The following is a 21611-nucleotide window of genomic DNA, read 5'->3' as shown; positions in this document are numbered from 1 at the left end:
CTTTTACACTTTGTTCATTAAAAAAAACCCACATACCGTCAGTTATCCTTACAGAGAAATCCTTGTTTTGCAATAATATGCCCAATTTGCTGTACTAATTCTGCAATCCTGCCAATGTTTAAGACTTCACTATTCATTACAAAGTCAAATCCAGTTTTTTCACTGCTTGATTTCTTCACTAGTACTACAATTAACATGTCCTTAGTCCTGTTCTTACATGTCTTCCTTTTTATCAACATCTGTCAAGCCTATAGTTTTGTGGTACTACAGTTCTGCAAACATTTACAGTGAAGTATTTTAAGCAGGTCTACGTGACAACTCTGGATATAGAAACAGATAAATTCTTCTTTACTGCAGCACTTTCCTTTGTTCTTATTTGACTTCAACACAGTTCTTTCCACTGAGGAATCTGTACCACTTGTTTGACATCAGCACCTCCAATTAGAACTCCTGCTTTACCATCTGCTAGTGCAACACTGATGTGCTGTGCAAGAGTTACACTTGGTAGTCTTTGAAGTGATCTCTAGGGTTTACAATGTAGATAAAAAACTAGAGGATATCAATGCTGTACTGTAATACTTGTTTAATCTAGCATTTTTCCACGGTTGTCTTGTAAAAAGCTAAAATTTTCACCATCTGGTAACCAATGATTTTGTATTCAGGACTCAATGGTGTAATTCTCAACAAACTTTAACACTGAAATTTGGTCACAGTTAAACCACAACTGTACCGTATTTCTGAGAAGCATGATGCGCTGTGGAGATATGGACTGGCACCTGTATTCATTTTTTACATTTATGACATGTCTGTGTCACATCAATACCACATCAGTACTGATGTGAATTCAGATTTGTGATTTGCAATGAGTTGACCTGGAACCCTTTGCAATTGTTCACTATTTCCAGCTGGCTGTGCACACTTAGACATGTCAATAAATCTCTTTGTGCCTCAAGTGCCCTGTGGAGTGGAGATTATGTCTGGTTTCTTAAACACTCCTGTCTCTAACATTTCGAGGCCTGCATTTGCTCCAGGCACTACCAAAATATGACTACACAGCAACAACAAAATAGTTAACAATTCTAAGTCTGCAGTACAACTGCCAATTTGTTAGCTGCCAGAAAACTTATTTGTAGTGTATATGTAGCAACTCCGTGGTTGCTCAGACACTTTACAATAAATTAATTGCACATTTATGAAATTTAATATAGTTTAAATATCACAGATGATCCTACTTATTTAAGAGATTATCCATCAACATTAACAAGTGTTAAATTCCTTGGCTGTTAGATAAAAAAATCTTCAGTAATATGTTTCTTGGTTTTTTTTTCCCTCTGTTCATTGTTTGAAAATTACATAATAGCACCTCTTTTTTTACAACCATTTTTACTTTTTTTTTTTTTTTACTTTACTTTTACACCTGCTTTCAGGTGTTTTTTCCCTTTTTAATGCAGAGCAGTAGCCACACATTATAACTACATTAGCAAGTAGAGTGATGCAACATGACCATGTCTGTGAAGCCAAATAGTTGGGGCTAAAAGCTTGATCCACGTTATGTGATTTTGAAGCAGACTTATTTCAGACTAGTTTTTATTTGGTCGGATGGACTGAATATTCATTAGTGGTTGCATCTAATGCGGTCAAGGAGTACAACTGAAAGGAATCAAGTTTGTCCTCTACATGACTGTTCCCATGGTCCATGGTAATTGAAGACCCCTGGGATATAGGCTTCAAAAGTGCCATCATGATTAAAACTAAGGTACTAATGCCGTTGCACAAAGTAACAAACATACGGGATTGTATTGTCTGGTTGCTAGGCAGATTTGTAATGCATTTAAGTTCAAATTTTCTGTGCATCTACAAAGTTACTGCATAAACTTTTCATGCTGATGCATACAGATCTAACACCAGTTCTCCAGCCAGGCTGAAGAGCCACTGGCTTTGGAGTAGTAAAAGACCACACATACCTGGTAGAAGAGAAGGAGCAGGTCCCTAGACTGTTTTTCTTTCCATGTTACACTGCTGCAGACACTGCTACAGAGATTTTTAAAGAACTGTCTGACAAGTCCATCCGCTCATTGATCATTTCAGCCTGGCAGGGAGGGTAATCAGTCACTAACAGGATGGATTTTGTCAGGCTGATGTTAGCAGGGCAGGGTCTCAGAGCCAGTGTATCTTGCAGATAAGCTTTAAAAAGGCAGAAGAAAACATAGCAGTAATCATGTTAGCCTGTCAGATACCCAGCTCTCACACAAAACAACAAGATCCAAGATGGTCAAAGCTGAGTGACCCAAAAAACTCCTCCTGAAATTGTTGTTCATAGCCTGACAGTTACGGACAAGCCTTGCTTTAATGGAATAAAGCCACTGCAGAGGGGAGAGTAATGTGAAGAGAAAAATTACTGCGTGAAGAATTTATATTTGATTCTGACACTTGCCTTTTCAATGTAATTATCAACATGTTTTCTAAAAGTGCACTGAAATTTCATTCAGATTAAGATGAAATATAAGAACAGAAATAAGAGTAATGCACTGAAAGATCCAATGTTGATAATCAGTTTTAGGCAGTAACCTTAATCAAGGTTAATGTCATTTCAGTGCCTCATCTCAGATCCTCATTTTGTGTGTTAGGCAAGCCTGGCTTTTTTGCTTTTTTTTCAAGTAATCTGTTTTATTCATGATATGTACTGCAGACTAATTATTCAGGCTTATCACATGTTCAAATAGCGTCTGTAGTGGAACTTGATAAAATATTTATTAATAAATATAACATACCCAAGATCTAAAAATATTTTTGCATGATTTTATTTAAAAGCAACAATATTTTATGTGGACCTTCATACCAAATTTTCAGTAATTTCAGTACCTGAGTATTTTACTCTAGCTATAGAAAAATCTATGGGAAGTAATTCTATGGCTAGGAATCACAACGAATAGTTTATTTATTTTTTTTTTATCTCTGCAAGATTCCATTACTCTGTGCATTTGTACATTACATTGTATTAATTCTAGCTCATTAGATATGTTTTATTACAGCATGGTTTCCAATATTAGCCTCCTGATTCGGCAGCATAACACGTCCTACTTAGTTTATTTGACTGCACCATTGATGTGCCCTGCTGACATTATGTAGTCCTATATACTTAATACTTTTAGCTGGCCACTGATACTCACCCAGATTTAGATGCAACCCAAATACCCATGGTTTGAGCCTTGTGTAAGGAGAGGGTGTATATGAAAGTTCTCAAGTATTTCAGTCATTGAAAATCGGGGTCTGAATTTGCAGTCTCTTTCTGGCAAAAATTCAAATCTACGGTTCAAAATGCTGATCTGCCAAACTTTGTTAGATGAGTCATCGCATGTAAGTGACCTTACTGAATGTGTCACATGGTTTAGTGATTTAAGAAAAGATTAAAAGATTTGGTCATACATTGGTAGAGGGTAAAAACCTGCTGCATTTAATTGAAAATGCAGGGAACACTGGAAAGACAGAATGTTGTAGCTTCTGTATCTAAAGCAGACTGTAAGGAAATTGATTCATTATTCACTGTATCTTCTAGGAGTAAAATAAGTTAAGGATTTCATTTATTCATTTTCTCTGTGTAGTATGCATTTTTGAAACAACACCATCAAGTGCATGGAATAAGAGAGTTAGGTCACTTCTAGTTCCATTTTCAGAGCAAGACAAGTTAAAATTAACAGTTGTGTTTGCTTTATTATAGGCAAAAATTTGATTATCGGCCTGAACAGATAACTAATGCGTTTTGTGTACAAATACAATCAGCATTAAACTTGCATCTCACACTGTTTGAATTGTATAGGTAGTTATTCTGTTCTGTTTTAGACACAAACGTGTAAGTATTGACCAAGTACTATCACACATTTGACTAGGCCAGACCAGTGAGTTACAGATACATCTAATTCATGTGCAAGAAAGTTTCACCTCATATAAAAGGGGATTTTGCAAGGTGAGGCAGTAGTTCGGAAAAAAGGCACCTTCCATCTCCTTCTACTAAATCCTTTTTTGACTAGCTATTAATATTGATTACCCTTTTTTGGAGCTGCATGTTTTGTTGAATGGAAGTTACCCTACAAACCTGAAATAGGATATATTCCTAGGCAAATGCATTAGGAATGAGATTTTTTGGAGCCTTAAGCAAGGGTAAGAGTGACGTCTGAGGCAAAAAATATACAGATGGTCATAATCTCCTATATCCATCTGATATATTCTTTTTTAATCACAGTAAATTCTGATTATTGCTTTGACTTTGTTCTGTCTTTGCTACTGTTTCCTACAGCATATAAAAAACTTTTGTCTATTCTAAAAAATATTAAGCAATGGTTTAAACTGCTCATCTGCTAAAAGCTACCCATATTTATCCACCTCTGTTGTTTACTGTCATTAATAGCAATTGCATTTCACAATCTGACCTTGAAATGACAGTTTATGTGCATAAATTCTTCCACCCTCTAACACACATATAAACATATAGTATTCATGAACACAAACATTAAATCAAAAATCTCTGATTTAATACTGGGAAAATACAAGTGTGAATGAAGAATACTTAAACACATTGGAAATGTTCACGTAAAATATATTTTTTCATTTTAATTTTTGTAAAAAAATATCTGCATCCTCTCACTTCCCCCCACCCCCACCTCTCATAGCACAAAAAACAGCAAGTGCAACTTGGGCTTAGGCATTGTGTGGTTGTAGTGCTGTTCCATAACAAGAATAAACAGTAGGAATTCTGTTTTCTAATAAAATCAAATATGCAGATGCTCACTATAAAGAATTATTTGATGTACTTATAGGAAGTATCTGGAGACCATTTGATACAAAACTGTTGTGCCTCCCACTTTGTGGTTAATTCTAGGAATATATTCTATGAAAGCTCTGTGTTCACTTGAGAACTTGTTTTCTGTTTCCCTTCTTCTCTCTAAGCATGAAGAGAGTTATAGTACTGAAGATGGAGAACGGATGCTTTGTCCATCCTACAGGCGGTTGTGTTATTTGGAATGAGTCAATGTTGCCCAGGGACATTATTCATTAAAATACCTAGGAATCTTTCAAGATAAAAGGCACTATAGATTAACTTATGTTAGAATTCTCTACCACATCTAAGTTCGCATTTTCTGAGGAGTGTTGAGAATGTTTCTCATTACTGTAAGCACATTAGATCTTCTAGCCTTATATTCAGGCATTGATGTAAAAGAAACATAGCTTATAAGTACTTAGATCCTCTTTTACCAGCTTTCTCTCTAGAGGGACATGCATTTTCCTTACCATAATGAGGCCCATAAAGAATAAAAATGATGTAGCCTAGTATAGATAGGGAGTCACATTACAGTAACTTTTCATCAGAATTAGAGTAGTTAGAGACTACTATATTATAAGCAGTGGCAGGTAACTCTGCTACTGTTAAAAGCCAGCTGTCAACATCTCTGTTATAAAGCACATTTTTCAGGGGTTTATAACTCCTCTGGAAATTCCACTCAGGGTGAAGCTTGGTTTAGAAAGACTAAGTAAGGGAGTGATCTTTTGAAAATGAAATAGAGGGGCAAGTAAAAGAAACCTGAAATACATGCATTTTCTGGTGAACCGCTGTTTTCCTATTTTGTTTTCTTTATCTTAGTATGGTTGCTTTAGTTTTAGGATAAAGGACCTGCAAATAGAGTTTTCAAAAACATTTCAGTGCTGATACTGAAGATATCACTGTATAGTTAGACTCCAGCCTCAGCTCTAATGAGCAGCTTTATGAAGCACCTTTAAAGAGTTACAGAATTGTCCGACTCCCCCATGGACAGTCTGTTAACAAAAACAAACAAACAAAGAAAAAAAAAAAAAAAAACCAAACCAAAACATAAAAGGAAAAAAAACCAACAAAACAGTACAGGACTAACATGAAATGATAGATGTCTTTCTGACCCAGCCCACTTCTCCTGGCTCATCTCAGCTTCAACGTTTTTCTTCATGTAGAGCTCCACTACACACTGAGTTCCCGTGGGGTGTAAAATGCAGCACAGAGCATTTCTAAGACACTCAATCCATCGGTGCCAAACAGAAGTGAAACCTGTGCAGGGAATAGTCATTAAATAGACTGTAGAAAATAATGGTAATTCCATAAGTGTCCTTTTTAACTCTGAAGAAAGCGTCTTAGCTTGTCATTAGAGGGCAGCGAAGGTGCTGCTTTTCCAAGAGGACACGAATCGCCACTTGTAGGCACTGGAGTTTTCACTGAACTCTTCCTCTAAGACCCTGATGTTAGCCTCAGTTTCATAGCCAAATTTCATGTCAAGTGATTATTAGCACTAACAATCAGTGAGTGAGCAGCACAAAAACAAATCTGTGAGTTTTCATTTAAATTTTGAAGGAAATTCATGAGTGTTTGTTATTATCTTTTTGAATAAATCTCTAAAAGCATCCTTGCACTCAGAATTTGTGATAGTGCCTATTAAATGTCAAACTTTAAAGTTTTGTAAGAGTTATATTCTATTTGCAGTGTATCTTCTGGTGTAATTTGCTGCTTTGCTAATAAAAAAAAAAAAATCAGTTATTGCAAACTAGTCAAAAATAGTAGGCTTGAAATTAGGTTAAGATTGCTATGTAATTATTTCTTAGCCACCATCTTTAGTAGTTACCTACAATTTCTCTGGCATTTATTTTACATGATGTTTTCTGTCATGCAAACAGTTGTTATGTTCTAGTCTGGAGGAGACAGCGTGGTGGTGGTGAAGGAAGGTCTTCATTTGCCCAAGGGCATTGTAACCCCATTTTACATGCTTAACTTATCAACAGTATGATCATATGAGAAATATACAAATGAGGAAATGTTGGAAAAAAGTCTACATATTTTATTCACATGTAAAATTAAAAGGATGGGAAAGTGTGGTGGGTTGACCTTCATTGGATGCCAGGTGCACACCAAGACACTTTATCACTCCCCTCCTCAGCAGAATAGCGGGGGGAGAAAATAAGATGAAAAAAAAAAAAAAACAAAAAAAAAACAAACAAAACAAACCTTATGGGTCAAGATAGGCAGTTTAATGAAGCAATAGCAAAAGTTGCACATGCGAAAGCAAAGGAAAACAAGAAACTTTTCTCTACTTCCCATCAGCAGGTGATGTTCAGCCACTTTATGGGAAGCAGGGCTTCAGTACATGCAGTGGTTGCTGCAGAAGACAAACATGGTAAATAAAGTATGCCTCAACTTCCACCTCCTTTCTCTTAGCTTTTACATCTCAGCAGATGTCGTATGGTATGGAATATCCCCTTGGTCATTCTGAGTCGGCTGTCCTGACTATGTCTCCTCCTGAGATCGTGCCCAACCCCAGCCTGGAGATGTGTGGCGGCGGGGGGGGGGGGGGGGGGGGGGGGGGGGCGGGGCTGGCAAGACAGCCTTGGTGCCGTGCAGGTGCTGCTCAGCAGCAGCCAAAACGCTGGTGTGTTATCACCCCCTTCCTGGCCACCAGTACAAGCGCCGCGCTGTGAGGGCTGCTGGGGGGCTCCGCCAGACCCAATAATAAAAGGTGTCTCCAAGATTTTCAGCTTTCTTGTGCTGTTGAGCATTTCTCATCCCTTGCTTTTGCATTTTGGATTTCTGTATTTCGAGCATTAGCACTTTGTTATTAGCAGCAGTGCAGGTGAACGCAGGCTGTATGAGATCCATTGAAGCAGGCGGCTGGTGCCTTGGCAGAATAGGCTGAAATTATTAATTGAGTTTTGTGTCTATACATCTGACTACTGCAAATGAGATCTTCCAGTGAAGGATGATACGATTACCTGAAAGGAATCTGTAGCAAGGTGGGGGTTGGTCTCTTCTCCCAAATAACAACTGAGAGGACAAGAGGAAATGGCAAGTTGCACCAGGGAAGGTGTAGATTGGATATCAGGGAAAATTAGTTCACTGAAAGGGTTGTCAAGCATTGGAACAGGTTGCCCAGGGAAGTCACTATTCCTGGAAGTATTTAAAAGACATGTAGATGGGGTGCTAAAAACATGGTTTAGCAGTGGGCTTGGCAGCATTTGGTTAACAGTTGGACTCAATGATGTTATAGGTCTTTTCCAGCCTAAACAATTCTATAATTCTGTGATTCTGTGATGCAATTCCAGCTCCAGAGAATAGTGAAGTGTCATAGAAGATTGCCGCTTGGCGTTTTCTACGATAATCTTCCACCTTCCGGAAACATGATGATGTTACTTAGCCTGGTTTCCCACCAATCTCTGATGACAGCATCCTCTGCCTGAGAGATTTGATTCTGGGTCCATCCATTTTTCTTAGTGTGCAAAACCCATGCATTCAACTTGTTCCTTTTCCAGACTGCAGTTTCTTTCCATTCCTGCAACTGAACTTGTATCTTTCCACTGTAGCAAGCAGATCGTTTTTCTGTATTTTAAATTTAAATTATAGTTAAAATTAATGTAAGGTAAAAAAGAACATGCAGCAACAAGACGAACAATAATTTTAGTTGTGTTGTTTTACGCATATTTTATATCATTGCTTGCCAGTCATTGATTGCACCTGGAGTCAAGAAACAGATAAATCATTATCTCAAATTTTTCCTCTCCTTATTTTTATGATTCTCTTTTCATTCCAGGACAGTAAGTGGGAATAATTTATTGCCCAATATCTTTGCTGGATATTCAAATAGTTACTCACAGTATGCCTGACAGAACAAATATTTCATTACTACTACAATTATCTTTTTTTACATTCCCCCCTCCCCCCCGTGTGTGTGTACTCATTGTAGGTAGGAGACATGAAAGGGCAGAGATTATTTTTTTTTCTTCTATTTTCTACACCCATCTTGACTTTGACACACAGAATTAACAATGTGAAACACAAGGGCAGATTATTTTCTCTGAGAGTTAGATAGCTGAGGATATTTTATTATTATCAAGATCACATTTCATTGCTTCCTTGCTGTTATGACAACACAAGATAATTGTTGCTTTTATTCAAGGGCCAGAATGTATTTATAATCTCTTCCCTAGATTTCCTCCATAAACTAAAAATCTTCTTTTCTGAAACAGCCACTTAGGAATCTAGATTATTGCTGATAGCTTGCCATCTGAACCAGAATAAAAATTGAAATTGCTGTTAACACGGGAATTTGAGCCTCAATTTTTATAAGCATTTTTCATTGCTCAAGTTCTGAAAAATAAAACCAGCATTGTATGTGTGGGAAAAAAGCTTTTGCTAAAACTTTTCTCACAAAGGGAGAAGTTTTTTAACACACTTTTAATCAAATCAGAATCAACAATACATTTTGTGCTTTGAGTGGTATACCAGACCATGTAAAGCAATAGTAATCTCTGACATGTGTAATAACAATCACTTTAGGGAGGAGAATTTACATTCTTCTGGGAAATGTGTATAAACCCAAGTGGTAAAATCTACAGAAAAATTAACAAAACAGTTTGTTCGAGCATGTCAGATAATCTGCATGAATGAAATGCCTGCTTTCAAAGCTAATTGCATCTATAAAGAAAAAATAAATTACCTTTTCTTTGATATATATAAGAAATATATTCCTGGTTGAATGCTGTGAGCAGATATATATGTCTATGAAAATATGTTTAAATACTTACTCAGTCTTGAATTCTAGGTTGAAACCCTCTGGTTTTATGTTGGAAGACTGAGAAACTGCCAGAACAAAAGGATAGAAATAAGTTTTATTTTCCTATTTCTGCAACTCCTGAATGGGGTAATGTTATCAGCAGAGATAATAACACCTTTAAATGACTTGGAATTTATTTGGTTCACAAAATCATATGAGAAGATTGACAGCATCTTAAACAGCAGCAGTCAGTGAAGATACGGCTTGAGTATTGACAGAGGTGATTTTTCAAATAATGAAGAAGGTTACGTGATTAGTTTCCTGAAGCATACATTGCCTGCCGTTTGCGCTTACTGTATATTGTCACCCTTCTGAGTCACAGAAGAGCTTCATTTTTTTTCAGAAGCAGGATCAATAGGCTTAGGGGATTTACACTTAAAGCTTGCCTGTGGCTTCTTGTTAAGCATGTCGTGTGCTTTATAGCTGCCTTTGAGTGGCTTTTCGCAGTGTTCCATGGCATTAATCACCTAAATAATATTCCTACATTCTGATGTTTTGGCTATTTTTTTTCTATTAGTACTCTATAAAATAAGGTATTAAAAAAAAAAAAGTCAGAAGTCAGACTCTGAAATTCACGTTCAGAATTTTAAATACTAGCCTGCTCCTCAGAAATTGAGTACTCTTCAACTTTCATAGCAACTGGTGATGTTCACAATTTTATTTTTTCTCATAAAAAAACCTTGTTTGACTGTAGCTGTTCTGTGAAAGACCTGTTGCCTTTGTGTGTCAAACAGTATACACAGAGAAGTCTGCACAGCCAGATGGATAATGTAGTTTGGCAGACACATCAAGACAGATATGCAGAGGACAGCTTAGCTGGCTCCTTGCAGGTCAGCTAACAACCCATCAGAACTCGTTGGGTAATCTGATGACTGTGCAAGCCAGATGTATTTTGCAAGGCATGATTTGCATGAAATGGTAAAGTTTACTGGTGTGCTACAGTTTAATGGGCTTCCATTGAAGTGTGAAGTTTAGACATTTTATCTCTAGTCTTTATTGTCACTAGTCTAATGGATTGGTATAAAGTTTCAACAAAAAGAAGTAATTACTGAAGAAGCTGAGAAATCAAGTCCTTTGCAGAGCTATACACAAAGCACATAAAATGCCAACTTGGAATGAGCACACGTAACATTTCATTGCCCCAGTTCAACAGCAAGGGAAGAATACTGCTCTTTATCTTACCTACTTTGATCCAATTTATAGCTTCTGTATCTGCCCCCTTTTTGTAGAAGAGGCCGTTGAGTCATACAGCTGGATATCTGAGAACAGTTACTACACATACAGGGGGTTCTGTAAGAGGAGAGAGGGTCATCCCAACCTGCAGCAATACACATTGGTAGGCCCCCATCCCTATAGATATTAAAAGGGGGAAAAAAAGAAGTAATTTTGTTATTTGTAAGGTATATTTTTGTAAAAGTTTCCTACTGAGGAGTTCAGAGAAAAGATGCAGCATACCTGTAGCTTTGCAATTGAGTAGTTCATTAGAGAGATAATTAGATGAAGTGCTTGATCAGTGATGGGTAAAATATGTCAGAATTTATCTAAGCAGTGCTTTAAGAATAGGTTTATCCTTTTTCTAGAATGGAACAGAAATAGACTCCAAAAGCAGAAAAAGCTGTTTCTCAGGAGAATTTGGCTTAAGAAATTCAATATTAAAGTCATTTCACTCAGTTTATTGTTTTGAAGCTGAATTAGTGGACATGAATTAAGCATTGTCATACTATTCAGTGAAAGGGAAAAGCACATAATTGTATGTAAAGGAGTCCAGGAGGACAAGGACTGCATAGGGCAGTTTTGATGAAAGTCAGTTTGGATTTGAATGTTTTGTACTTGAAAACAGACAGGTAATACTGGCTGAATTTGCAATAGAAATGGACATTGGTGCTAGCTCAGTGAAAATAAATGTACTGGAAAAGCTGGGCATGAGAAAAATCATGGTTATACATACACTGTCAGATATTTTGTAAAGGACAAAAGGACATAAGAATGAATGAGAAGAGTGAGGTATCTGCCTACCAAAGGATTAAATTTTCTCTGACGTTCCTTGTCTAGCAAACTGGAATGACTTTTGCAATGATACTATTCAACTGCAAAAATGATCAGCTTAAAGAGAGTAAGAAACATTTTTTCCTAAAACTGTCATACAGATTTTTAACCAGAAACCTTGAGGTGCTGTGGAGTTAACTTTTAAGGACACACTTGATTTTGGAAATACAAGACCATATTGGAAAAAATGAAATAATTATACTCACAATTGAGTTCAGATATTCATCCAGGGAATTACACAGAATAGATAACAGATACTAATTATTTTTCTTATTTGTCCCGTGTTAGTTACCTGATTCCCAAACTGAATGGATAACTTCAGTTGTGGTGATGATACAACAGCAGCAGGGATGGTCAAATTAAAGTTTAGCACCATCAGAGAATTAGTACTGATTAGAAAGTGTAAACAGGCAGAGGTACTGATTATAATCAGATTTTTTTTAAAGAGATTGTCATCTCTGATTGGGAATACTTTTTATTTATTTTTTTTTAATGAAATTCAGTATAAATATTAGAGACAAAGCATGATTGATGGAGTAGATGTATGGCTTATGCTAAGTGAAACCAGGTATCTCCTCTTCTTGTAAAGGTCTCTTGGTGGTTTAGTGTGGTGATTCTTCCAGTTCCCCTTCCCATCTTTCTGTTGTGTTTTGGGTTTGTTTGGGTTTTGTTTGTTTGGTTTGGGTTCTTTTTTCCAGATAGCATGTTCTTCAGGAAGGAATGTTGTAAGTTTAATTTAAAACTTGCTGTTATGAGTGACCTTTCTATAATTATCAAGTGTTATTGCTATGCTATTATTATTGGAGTCTCTGCATTAAGTGAATTTCTTTCTGGACAATTATAACGTGACTTAACAAATATTTGGCAAATTATGACACGTGTACACATGTATTCCCTCCAATTTGATACGATGCTCCATGCCCTCACAGTTTGCAGGATAAGACCTATCAATTAAGTAACTAGAAGGTTATTATATAGATGTAATAAAAATGAGATTAATGTTCAGTACTTCCAGCTGTGTGATATTGCAGGCTAACACCTGCATCTGTGAATACACCCATTGATGAGACTGCAATGTATATGAGTAAAAGAGCTTGCCTTTCTACTTCACAGTGTAGAATAGTTCTTATAAATAGCTGTCTTCCAAGGGAAAAAAAAAGATAATCTTTTAGATTACAAAATTAGTAAGGAAACAGTCTAAATAGAAACATTGAAGTTCAAACTGTCACAGTACATGTTCATTTTCACCTGTATTAAAATTTGCCTGTGTTTTTTTGTTTCTTTGTTGTTGTTGCTTTGTTTAGGGGGTGGTGCTTTGTTTTGGTTTTTAAATTTTAAACAGACTAGGAAAAAAGAAAGAACAGTCAAAGTTATTGTTTCCAGGGTGAAAATTAGAGTTGTTTGTGTAGAACATTTGAGCTGTGATAAAAATGGTTTGAAAGGTCTTGAAGGGAAGAATGTATTATTTTGAAATATGAGGAACTCTGAGAAAAAAGGAATTATGTAGGTAATTCTATGCGCTTTTCTCTCTCTTCACTTGGGATGAGTTAATATTACTAGTATCGGTATATTTTAATAATAAGGGAAAAAAGAATGATGCAGTCAGCAGTGCTCTGGTTGTAAGTTTTCTTTGATGTTTTAGTAATACTTTTTCTGCCATCTTCAAAATGAAGGTTATGAGTTTTGAGTAGAATTATAGAATAATTAAGTTTGGAAGGAACATCTATAGGTTTCCTGGTCCAGCTCTGTGTTCAAGGCAAGTGAACCCAGATAAGCAATAAAAGACCCAATGGATAGTTGGCTTCCCGTTACAATACATTTTAACTGCCTTTTCCTTTCTCTTATTTTTTATTGATTTTTAGCTTTACATTTTTTACGTTTACATTATGTGCAGAGCACATTTATATTATCTATAGAGGTAAGAAAAATATGCCCAGTCTGGTCACAGTCACTGTTACACAAGTTTATCAACTTTACAATCCTTTTTTCAACAGACTGTTGGATTGGCAGATTAATATGACTGCTGTGTTACCTGTCATAAATTGTTCATCATAAACACAGGATTGTTATTTATAGTTGATAGCACAAAGTCAGTAGTGCACTGAGCAAAATCACCACTGGAACGTTACTCTGTTCTTTTAGTTCAGTAGATGTCAGGAGATCTTCCTGCATGAGGTCAGGCATTTTGGACAAGGATGATGAACAAGCAGCAAAGAGTAAAAAATGCAATCATTTGCAAGATGCTTCGCATTACCAGGCCACCATCAAGAAGGCTAGGGAATGCTGGCAGTAGCAAGGCTTCAAGCAACTGGGAACAACTATAACAAAAGGCCATGTTACCACGTTAGTGTGAAGGGGAAATAGAAGTCATTTCTAACAGTAGTGCCTCAGAACAAGGTGCAGGGGTTTCGTTGCCTAAAGAAAATGCATATCCTATTATAAGGAAAATAAGGTGTCAGAACTACCTTGTCTTTTTAATCTAGATCTCCTATCCCAACCACTTTGACCTTTCAAGAATCGATGGAAGTTTGCATTACTATAGAAATTCACAATGCAAATTTTATTCCGAGGTCCAGATACAAGTAAGAGGAGCTATAAAATTTCACCGCAGAAATTGTGAGGAAAAAGAAGGAGAACATTCCTTTTTATATATAAAAGGACCAGATGAAAATTTTGAGTTCAGATGCAAAAAGAAGAAGAAAGATTTATCAGATGCTATAGTTAGAAAACCTATGGAGGGTTTTTATTTGATTACGGATCATCTGGATATATTTATCAAAGGGAAATCACTGCAACACATTTTATAAATTCTTCTTTAGAAAAACATTGAGTGGGAAATCCCCAGCTGCAATTTACAAAGGCATTTAATGAATCACCTTATATATACACAGTGAAAATATTCAGAAGACTAATCTATCTAAATCAATCTAAAAGTACGAATGCCTAATCAGCAAGATCACTAAGTTACAATTTATGAGCAACTCCAAGATGCAGAACTTTATTGGATCTCAGTGGCAGAGGGCAAATATGAATGACAAGACATTGGGAATTAGAGATATAAATGCATGTGCACAAAAGATCAGGTTCCTAACCTGTTTTCAAATGTATTGGCTGATTTACATTATAAATAATTTCGAAGAAGAAATGCATAGTAAGGCAAAGAATTATGCTGAGGAAACAAATACAAAGAAGGATGGTCAATACAAAGGGCAGGACAATAACAGCAACATACTGGGAAGGAGGTTATGCCACAGGCATGCTAGTAATTAATGAATTAATGTTGAAAGATTTGATGTTTTAGATGAGAGTGACCTGGAAAAGTTCAGGTGACAGTGCAAAGAGTAACCTAAATATGAAAGCCTGCAAAACTTCTCTGGAAATGTAAAAAGACAAACTTTCTTGTGAATTTAATGGACTTTTTTTTATTTGCTGCCATAATGGCTAATATAGCTCATAAACCAGAAAATAAATTTTTGTTTTGAACTAGTATATCCATCTATGATGGGGAAAGATTTTGAAAGGTGTGATTCAAAACCAATGATCCTATTTTCTTTATACTTGAAAACCCATTCTCTGAGTTATGTTTGTTCTACTACAATACAAATAACAAAACCATTTCAGAAAAGAAAAATGGATCTCATCTGAGTATAGATTTTTCCATTGTAAATATTTAATTAGTTTATTAACAATTTTTCACAGAAATAAACATTATTATACTTCTGTGAGAAGTATTATTTATGTTCTTGTGGAAAGGGAGCTAAAAGTAAAAAAAGAGATAAGAAATAGACCAAAGGAAAAAATGAAAAATTCTTCTCAAAATGAAGGCAAAAAGTAATAGCAGCAGCCTTCTTTATACTTAAATATTTTTCATGATTTTGAGTCACTAATAACAAAATGTAGAAATATGGTTCAAGTACCTACTTAAAGCCAATCCTTTACAGTGTTCCATGCCATTTTCTTAGTAAAATCAAACATAAAGAGTACAATGCAAGGTTAGTATTGATTTGTCATTCATTGTTCTCAGATTAACTTTTTTTGGTGTTTTCTTGGATAGTCCCCTTTCTGATGCAGTTTACTTTTCCTTTTTTATCTTATTGGAAGATTTTATTCCCATAATGTAGTGACAGACACATAAGGGATCAAAAACGAATTCAACTTCTGATAGTTCTGTCCCCTGTGTTGTGGAACAGCAACACAGCATTGAGTAACTAGTTTTCATGGAATCATAGAAACATTTAGGTTGGAAAACACTGTTGAGATCATGAAGTCTCACCATTAACCTAGCACTGCCATATCCACCACTAAAGTAAGTCTCTAGGTACTGCAGCTATGTGTTTTTCATACACGCCCAGGGATGGTGATTCCACCACCTCTCTGTGTAGCCTGTTCCAATGTTTGACCACACTTCCCAAGTAGAAATTTTTCATAATACCCAATCTAAACTTTCCCTGGTTCAACTCAAAGCCATTTCCTCTTGTCCTGTTCTGTTACCTGGGAGAAGAGACCTACCCCACCTGCCTGCAACTCCTTTCAGGTAGTTGCAGAGTATTACAATCCCCCCTGAGTCTTCTCCAGATTAAATAACCCCAGATCCCTCAGCCACTCCTCATAAGACTTGTGCTCTAGACCCTTCATCAGCCTCACTGCCCTTCTCTGGGCACGTTCTAGCACCTCTGTGTCCCTCTTGAAGTGAGGGGTCCAGTTATTATCCACTGTTGGACCATTTATCAGAAAAGTTTCATAGATAGACAGAAATAACTAAAAGAAAAACAAACTACACACACACACAAAACAACAAAACAACACCCTATGGTTGATCTTCCTAGACTAATCATCTTCAAAGTTTCTAGATCCTTTCTGTTTAACATTTGAGCAGGACACACCCAACACGCCAAAAAGCTTTTTTTGTACTTTATGTCTCTAAAATCTATATAATGTGATATATGTTTTCTGTAGCTGTTAATATTCTCCCCACTAATTCTACTACAGTCTTAACTTTTTTTATCCTTAAGTCCATGTAAACTACCATAAAACGTTAGATAAAAGGTGGTTTTCCTGTAACAAAAAAAGATTTATTTTTTTTTCTTAAAAGAATATTGTCTCTCCACCCATTTAATTTACTTGTCCTAATGACTTCAGGATGTTCTAAAGTCTAAGGCACCATTATATATCTCAAAACCCAATTTGTATTCCTAAGAGACCATCCTGAAAGAATGGGAGGAATGGAAAACAACCTATTTAAACAATATATTTTCTCTGAAACCTGGTCTTGAAGTTCTACATGTTTTTCTTCATACCTTCAATATCAGCTGGTTAACATATCAGTTGAGTAGGCAACATTTACCCATAGCCATTTTACTGTTTTAAATGTTTATGTTACTAAAGGCTCCATACATAAATGAATAACATGTTCAAGTACAAGGTGTCGATACACAAGTAAGTTCAGAGCCATTTCATTTACCTCCACATAACCTGTTTTAAAATCTAGGACTTGTCAGTTTTGTCCCCAGTAATTTTACTGAAGCTTTTTATCTAAATCTTATTACTAGTATTTCTCCAGTGCTGTTTTCTGTCATCCTAACTACATTTTCACTCCATAGTCATCACTTCTTTCACCATTCCTGGCACAAATCTTAAACACTGAGGATGTAGTACTGTGAAGGTTTTGTTCACATTCTCAGTAAAAGTTGTGCTCAACATCAAACAAACAAAAAAAAAAGGTTAAAAAAATTAATTATTAAGAAAGAGTTGTAAGTACTTTTCTTACAAATTATAATTCCATACTTTTAAGGACTTACAGTTCTAGGTGAGGATGTGAGTCTTAGAACTTTTAGAATTATAATTATATTAGCAGTCCTGAAAATAATTTTTTGCTAGGACATTTTTATATTTGATTTAAAGTGTTTTTTGTGAAATTGAGTACTACTTAACATATGCAAACAAACAAGCAGTGTCTGCTAACCTTTCATTTTATGTTTTAATTATATTTGAGCAACAACCAATAACAGGATTTTTTCTTCACACAAAAAATCATTTCATTAATCATGATGTAGAAATTCCTATGAGGTAGTGTGACATCTGCAAGTAAGGTGGGAAGTGCAGCTGTGCATAAACCCATCAAGCCTTTAGAAAGGTTGTCCTTTGTTATAATTCTGACAATTTCAGAATGTACATATCTAGATATACACACACAAATTATTTTCAGAAAGAAGCATTTCTGTCATAAAATTCTTGCAATACACCTGAGTTTCAGAGCAGTAGTAAAAGAGTAGAAATAAATCACTGTGCTAACCTTTTGCTAAGACAATTAGCAGGATTGGCATGACTCATTAAATAATGTGAGATAATTATTTTTTATTAGAGGCAGGGGATTTTCATACAAACCAAGAATAACGTCACAGCTGAAAGGATGGACTCAGAGTACCTCTGACTAGTACAGAAGTTCTAGTGTACGCAATGATTTTTAGACACTATTTTTACAAGTATGTATAAAAGGAAAAGTGTACATACATCTATTGATAGCCTTTAGTTTTCCGGCCTTCTTTCACTACAGGGAAAAACATCATCTTCTATTTCATTTCAAATTAGAGATGGCAGTTTTCTGCCACTGTTTCTTGCAGGATGTTACGAATACCAGCTTCACAGACCTCCTCTAGTATTGGCCTGCCGACATCCCAGCATTAGTAGAGAAGATGTGGCTACGTTCATATTTGCACTTCCATATTGACCCCATATCCCTGTATCATGTACATATTAGTTGTGAATATACATACACCTAATATCCTTCTTAGGAGCACAGCCAGAGGGAAGAAAACAGTCCATAGTATTTCTTCATTTTACATAGATACACACACACACACGGAATAAAAATCACAGGATTCATAGCTTCACTGACCCATAGGCAGAAATCCCACCAACTTTGAGGAGCTACAGGATTTCACCCAAGAAGTGTAGGTATCCCAACCTGTATTTTATTTTTACTTGCATGTTTTGACTCATTAATTACCACTGTAACACATCGACATCAAAGATGAAACACCAGAAACCGCCTTTTGCTCTGACATCAGAGACCCAGAGATTTTGTTCAAATGTGTAACAAATAGTAACGCAAATTTAATCTCCTTCCAGTTCTCATATACAGTTCTGGAAGAAGCATACAAAATGCCTTTGAGCCTATCCACACTTACAAGCTGAGCTTGCTGTGGTGAAATGCGCAGCATGAAGAATTTTAGCTGGAGACAGACTCCATTAATGTTACCTACTTGTTTGAAATAATATGCTGTTAGTGGTAACCTCAAGTGCTGCACCCAGCGATTTTTGTGTTTTTACCAGAGAAAATGTGATTATCATAGTAATTATGACATTAAACCTTTAAAATGAATGTACCATTTCAACTTGTATCATGATCTAAAAGGGTGTTTTCTTTGAGCCACAGTAGTCTCACCACGTAAGCAGTCTGGGATAGACCTTTATGGTCCAGGGTTTCATTTGGGTTGTTTTTTTTTTCCCATAGTTACTTTAATATTAAAGCAAAAAATATGAGTGGATATGGTTACCTCAATTCCACCCATACATCGAGCAAAAGCTCAAAATAACAAACAAATTAGATTTGCATTTTAAAATAATATTTTAAAAACCCTACTGGAACCCAACACACCTATAGAATGTTTCATGGAGAAGGGAGAAGATGCTATACTCTCCAAATGTATTTGAGTAGCTAATGAGTAGTTATCTGTAAAATTAGAAAACACATTTTATTTGAAATTATTTAACTTCACATATTTTAACATTGAAAGTAGAACTTGTCACGTCCATTTTCTATTGTCAGTATTTAATACCTGAATATTTGTGTACTGATCAAAGCTACAAATAACACTCTTCTGTAGGGAATTAGCGCCGTTTCACTAACAGCATCAAACATTTGTCTATACCATGTGTTAGACAAATTAAAAAAATGCTGTTGTATTTCTCTTTCTTCCCCAAGGGTAGCCAATTTAAAGATTTATTCTCCACCACCCACTCATTGTCTTGTATTCATACTAAAGAGAACACTTACCTCTTCCTCCTCCTGTGTTCAACCTAATCGGTATGAATACACTCATACCATAAGCTCTCAAAAAGCAATATAGGATAGAATAGCTGTTATGTCTTAGTTAAGAGAATAGCAAGCCTTAAGCATCCAAATACTAATATCAAGCATTATTTAGAGGCAGAAGTTGTAAAAAGTACTTTTTTTTCATCTAAACCCTCTTCCTGACAGGCGAAAAAAACCAACAAAACAACCTTAAAACTTCGTAAGTAATAATAAACAGCTTTTCAAGGAAATGGAATAGATGGGGTTTATGAATAGTTTCCACATAGTAATTGCTCCTGCAAATGCTAAATAGTCACATTATTAGAACAGTTGCCTATTTTCTTCTTGAGTTTATGGTGAGCATACCCATTAGCTACATATATAAGTCACAATGTATTCAGCATATCACATACAATTCAGAGAAAAATATTGCACTTGTGCCTTGGTACGTAATTAATTATATATTATGATGAGGTGACCTTGGCAGACTGCCAGATGCCCACCCAGATGCTTTTACCTCCCCTACCTAAGCAGGACAGAAAAAGCTTGCAGGTCAAGCTGAAGACAGAGAGATTGTTTACAGTTATCTTCACAGGCAACACAGGATGTTTTATTTGTTACTAATTGAATTAGGTTTGGATGATGAGAAACAGAGGCAAAACTAAAGACACCTCCCCCATCCTTTTCCCTGGCTCAGTTTCTGCCCTTCACTCTCAACTGCTCAGATCCCCATCAAGTGCCACAGGGGAGTGGCAAACAAGGGCTGCAATCACCCTGTAACAGCTACTCTCAGCCACTTCTCCCTTCTCACACTTTTCCCCTGCTCCAGCATGTGTCCTTCTATGCACTGCAGTCCTTCAGGATAAACCCGCTCCACCGTGGGCTCCCCAGGAACGGCCACTTGCTCTGGCACAGGACCCCACAGAGCCTGCAGCGTGGGTCCCGGCTCTTCCCCTCGACTGCAAGGGAACCCTGTGCTACAACAACCCCCTCTGTAGCTGCAGAGGCCTCTCTGCTCCAGCACTCACACTCCCCTTCCAAACTGGTCCCCCACTCCCTGAGCACTCTTTCATTTTTCTTAAACACATTTTCCCAGCCGCACCACTGGCTTTGCTAATTGGCTCAGCTGTGACAGGTCCATTACAGAACCAGCTGGAACACACCGTGTCCAGCTCAGGGCAGCCCTGACTTCTCCCCACAGGAGCCACCCTGCAGCTCCCCACTACCAAAACCTTGCCTGGTAAACCCAGTGCATATATGTATTAATTGGTTTTATGTTTCAGCTGAAGCCAGACTCACAGATGGGGTGGATTAATATAGCTGCACTCCAATCTATAAAGCTGTGCTAGGAGGGGGTTACAGGGGGGTTGTCCTTTTTCCAGGCAGGGTATGAGAGTATGTTGGGTAGCCTCACTACTGCCTTCATAGAACAGGTAAGTTCTAAATAATCTTTGTTTGCTTTTTAAAGCAGTAATACACTTATGATGTTTTTTGGGGGGATTGGTTTTTTGTTTAGTTTTGTGGTTTGTTTTTTTCTTTTTCCTAGAAGGGTAGGACAGTATTATTTCTACTGGAAATGATAGGTTATTTGAAATGTTTTTGGGAAGCTGACAGTTCCTCTGGTATATCAAATCTAGCTATCTGGAGCTTAGAGGTTCTTGGATGTTATAACTTTTGTGATAAAGAGGAAAAAAAATGTCTTGTGTAATTGTAGTAGTTGTAATCTCTTTTGATGCTGGTTTTTCCTGGTGTAAATTTGATTAATTGTGAGAAGTAGGGTTTGTTTTAGAAGTGGTACTTTGTGATTTTCCTGTAGTTGCATATTTTAAAAGTACTTGTGAATGGCATTGTATCGTGGTGTTTTCTTAAAT

At 36.4% G+C, this 21611-nt stretch overlaps 1 protein-coding gene across 3 annotated transcripts in view; it reads left to right on the top strand.

Annotated features, from left to right (window-relative positions):
• The first annotated feature begins 7384 nt into the window (after positions 1–7384).
• CDH8 (cadherin 8) overlaps positions 7385–21611 on the top strand; it is a 230399-nt gene continuing 216172 nt past the window's right edge. For all 3 annotated transcript variants that reach the window (XM_080411176.1, XM_080411179.1, XM_080411178.1), the window contains exon 1: positions 7385–21173. In XM_080411176.1, coding sequence (XP_080267302.1) covers positions 21138–21173 — 36 coding nt within the window. In that variant the 5' untranslated portion in view covers positions 7385–21137. The remainder of the gene's footprint in view (positions 21174–21611) is intronic.

This window comes from Falco punctatus (assembly GCF_963210335.1).
Source record: "Falco punctatus genome assembly, chromosome: 14".
Classification (NCBI taxonomy): Eukaryota; Metazoa; Chordata; class Aves; order Falconiformes; family Falconidae; genus Falco; species Falco punctatus.
Note: the sequence above shows the minus strand (reverse complement) of the source record. Positions and strands in the feature narration are given on the sequence as shown.